Source organism: Glossina fuscipes, unplaced genomic scaffold (assembly GCF_014805625.2).
Source record: "Glossina fuscipes isolate IAEA_lab_2018 unplaced genomic scaffold, Yale_Gfus_2 2, whole genome shotgun sequence".
In the NCBI taxonomy this organism is placed as follows: domain Eukaryota; kingdom Metazoa; phylum Arthropoda; class Insecta; order Diptera; family Glossinidae; genus Glossina; species Glossina fuscipes.
The window spans coordinates 16,480,941-16,484,784 of NW_023998416.1; the positions used below are offsets into that span (position 1 = coordinate 16,480,941).

Genomic DNA, 3,844 nt, shown 5'->3' on the forward strand with positions numbered 1-3,844 from the left:
AGCTCAGTTGACATCACAAAAAAAATTGAGCGAAAGAGAAATTGGTAAAGACATGTTTTTCTGTTGTATATTTTTGTATTCATCCACTTTATAATCGGTGTCCGTTTATTAGCCGTTCTATACAGTACATCCTCCCTGAGCTACATGGCAGTGGACACAAAAGAACCACAACTTAGTAAAGTTCAGACAAGAAAATGTGTGCATAGAAAAACCGCGACTTATTTTAAGCTTTTATCCAATTTGCGATTTTCAATTTTCGAGATAAATTAATCGAGGGTTGCACATCTTTTGTAAGGTTCGTAAGACCTCCTGGCAAAAACCGACTTTTTTTAAGACAACTGACTTCGGAAGGCTTATATTAACAAGAACAGCTGATTTTCCTATCGCCTAATGTCACCGGATTTTCAGTTAATTCCGACAAAGAATTGAAAGAATTATTTTACGAATGTTAAAACAGTAAAAAGTGAAAGGTAACTAATCTTTGCTCCTTACTTACATTGCGCTGATTATAAATAAGTAGCGCAGAAGTATGAGGAAAAGTCTTTCGAATCAAATCAATGAAACATGACACGGTTTCTGATTTATTAGTTTATAATCGAAGACCGACTGAAGAATAATTGTGTCGCGTAGAGAGATTGGAAATCAAACAATAAATTTGCCCCGCTAAGCTACGGAAACGATTAAGTTGACTTGAAATGAAACTGCAGCAAACTACGAAGCTTTTAGTAAATAGTTTGCGGTATTTTGGGCAAACAAATGTTTGCCCTGAAAATGATGAAATTTCGCATATGTCCGTCCGTCTCCAACAACCAAGAAAATAGTTTTCTTCTTAGGTTCGGAAGTTTTACAATGCCCCCCCAAAATTCTCCAGGCCTGGGCCTGGCCACATAAGTTGAAGATGGGCGAAAATGAGTCGACGGCCATTTCGCCTCCAAAGCGGCAATGATGATTCGTATTTTGATTATTAAACTTTATAGCAATTATATATTAAATGGACCTGAATTTTATCAAAAATCTGGAGAAATTTATTTGTATACCTTTTATAACCACACATGAATCGTTCGCCGGATTTAACTGATTATCGAACTTTTGTTGGAATTTTTAATAAAGAAAAATTTAAAACTAAAGGTGAGTTTTTATTTTTTTTCATCAAATAGTGCTTGGAAAACTTAGGATCCTCTTGAATAATTTTTATTTAGTGTTGTATATAGAAAGTTAGAGAAGTAAAAATGCCTTTAAAAAATTTCGGGGTCTTTTCAAAAAACTGATAAGGAAAAATGATACATTTTTCTTTTTTGAAAAATCCATCCACTCATCGGCTTTAGAAGCAACGAGTTGTAGCTTATCAAAATATTTTGAAGCTGCAATTAAAATTGCATTGAAAAGATCTGAAATTAAATAAATAAGCGGCGAGATTAGCTCAAAAAAAATGATTTCGAGAAAAAAACACCGTTTCAAGTTGAAATTTAAAAAAAATTTTTATGCCCAGATTGGGCTTAAAATTTCGTGGCCAGATTGGGCTTAAAATTTTTTTCCCGTCGCCAATTGCTTTTTGTACTCACCAAGGGATATATGAATTGGAAAAAAGCAAAAGTTTTTAGGAGAATTACATTGAATAATAAAAACAATCTGAACCAAGCTCTTATCATATTATTTTAACCATAGCTTAGAAATATTTTAACTGACGCAGTATAACCTGATTATGGAGAAATTTTGGATGAAGTTACGAAAATTGTCATAAATAGAACAAACAAAACAATGTAACACTCACTAAAATTAAAGAAATTACAAATTGTGGTTAGATCACTTTCATAAAAATATTGTACATAATGATACTTTAAATAATACTAAATGTAAATCTATCTTTTAATTGTGCATCACAAACTTGATGTTATTGCGTTGAAGGACATTTTTTAATATTTTTACTTACTTATAATTGAAAATTCAGTAAAATTGAAACAAGTAAAAGGAAAACTGTAATTCAGAACTCGTTGAATTGCGTTGAAAACGAGAATGGATTTACTAAACTTTAGAAAATGAGAAAATCGTTATACGAAATGAATATGTGGAGAACAGACACCTTTTGTTATGAAAAAGGTTTTTTATATCAGCCATGATGATGACTCTTTAAGTTGGGGTAAACTATTGCGAAAAGCTGTTTGATGTAAGCAGCAGTGATCCACCACCATATCAATCGCAATTGTTGTAGTCTATGATTTCTGCCAACGAGAAATAGGTGAATTTCAATTTGTGTAACTTTTCGTTTGCACTTCACGAGTTCTGAATTATAAATGAGAAGAGAAAAGGAAATTCAGAAGGAAATACTTCGACGTAAATACAAGACGAAAAACTAAGCATTTTAGTTTCGCGATATATTTAAAAAAAAACTAGAGTATCTTGAGGAAGTGAAATGTTTCGTCTCGCAAGTTCAATTTAATTTTAATAAGATTTAGGGAAATTTATTTGCCTTGAGAGCAATTTAAGGTGTGAAGAAAATAAAAATGTTTTTACAATGTCTTGAAATATACAAGAAAGTCAGATCAAACTAAAAGAAATTAATTGCTTTCTCCATTATTTTGACTATTCCAATAGCCGGTGGGAAAAATGTGTCATAGGAAAGATGAAATATTTTTGAACGCATGAATGAACTAAGCTTCAATATTATATATGTACGATCAAGATTGGCTACGTTTCTTTTTGCAAATTTGACGTGATGTAAGGAAACGTTGCAATGGAAAACTATAAGCAGTTTCGTTTGATATTCCATTTGCTTTTTTTCCCTTCTTCTTTCCAGGTTTTAGTTCACTTTCCTGCGCATTCGTTACAACGGAAGCATACGAAATTGATCGGACAGCGGAGGTGTCAGCGTTTGTAACATTTACCTTAAAACTAGATTTTTTGGTACCCTTTTTGGATGATTCTAAGGCAGGCCAGGAATCAAACGATTTGAAACTCGTTTCATTTGACGATTCATATACGCTTGAAGAGCAGGCCGTTTCATAGACGCTATGTTCATCAGCCATCGATGAAGTTTCGTCGTCTAATTTTTTGTAAAAGTTCATTCCTTCACCTTTCAATAATAAAGTATGACGCTGTTTTTCTGCCAGTTTACAAGGCAAAATAGGTGCATTGGAGTCCTTGTCTGATTCTTCAGCAAAAAAAGAACTATTACTTGATGATGCTGCCAAGGTGGTCACAACAGGAGGTAAGTCAAGCTTACGATTATCCCCAACATCATTTAACGAACGATGCCGATCACCAGCATTTGAATTGCTGTCAACATTATTCAACTTAGGTTTTGGTTTCAACTCAAATAGATCCTCGTCAAGAAGAATAGGAAACTTACGACCCCTCCCAACATGAGCAATTTCAACACCTTTTTTCACTGGATGCGTAGCATAGGTAACATCAACGTTAAACGGTTCATCCGTAGAAGTATGATAACCAAAATAGCGCATCATAGCGATACTTTCTTGTTCGAGCGTGGTAATATCTTCCCAATCATCTAACGCCGGCTGCTCACCTAAAGGTTTAGTGCCTGCTATACGCTGAATTTCCCCAATGAGCTCTAACTTTGAGTTGACTTTATTCGGAGATTTATTTTCAGAATTTCCCCTTTTCTTTCGGCTTAGAGCATAGTCTATATGGGCCTGAGGCCTTGGTTGGAAGGGTTGTTCCGATAATGAAGCAAATATAAAATCATGTTGAGGCTGAAGACTTACAATCTCATCTTCAAATTCTGTAGTTGGCTCCCACGGCATTTTGGCAAAAATAAATTACGTTTAATATATGTACGTATCAATTTAATGCTATATATTAGCCCCTGGGTTTCTTGACTACGATA

At 34.0% G+C, this 3,844-nt stretch overlaps 1 protein-coding gene across 1 annotated transcript; it reads right to left on the reverse strand.

Moving 5' to 3' along the window:
• Positions 1-1,454: 1,454 nt before the first annotated feature.
• On the reverse strand, positions 1,455-3,844 carry LOC119633092. Its single transcript, XM_038026314.1, has one exon. The coding sequence runs from the start codon at positions 3,759-3,761 to the stop codon at positions 2,676-2,678; it is 1,086 nt and encodes a 361-aa protein (XP_037882242.1). The 5' UTR covers positions 3,762-3,844; the 3' UTR covers positions 1,455-2,675.

What these genes read in the sequence shown, in the direction of transcription:
- LOC119633092 (XM_038026314.1), bottom strand. Translation starts at nt 3,761, where the DNA reads ATGCCGTGGGAGCCAACTACAGAATTTGAAGATGAGATTGTAAGTCTT.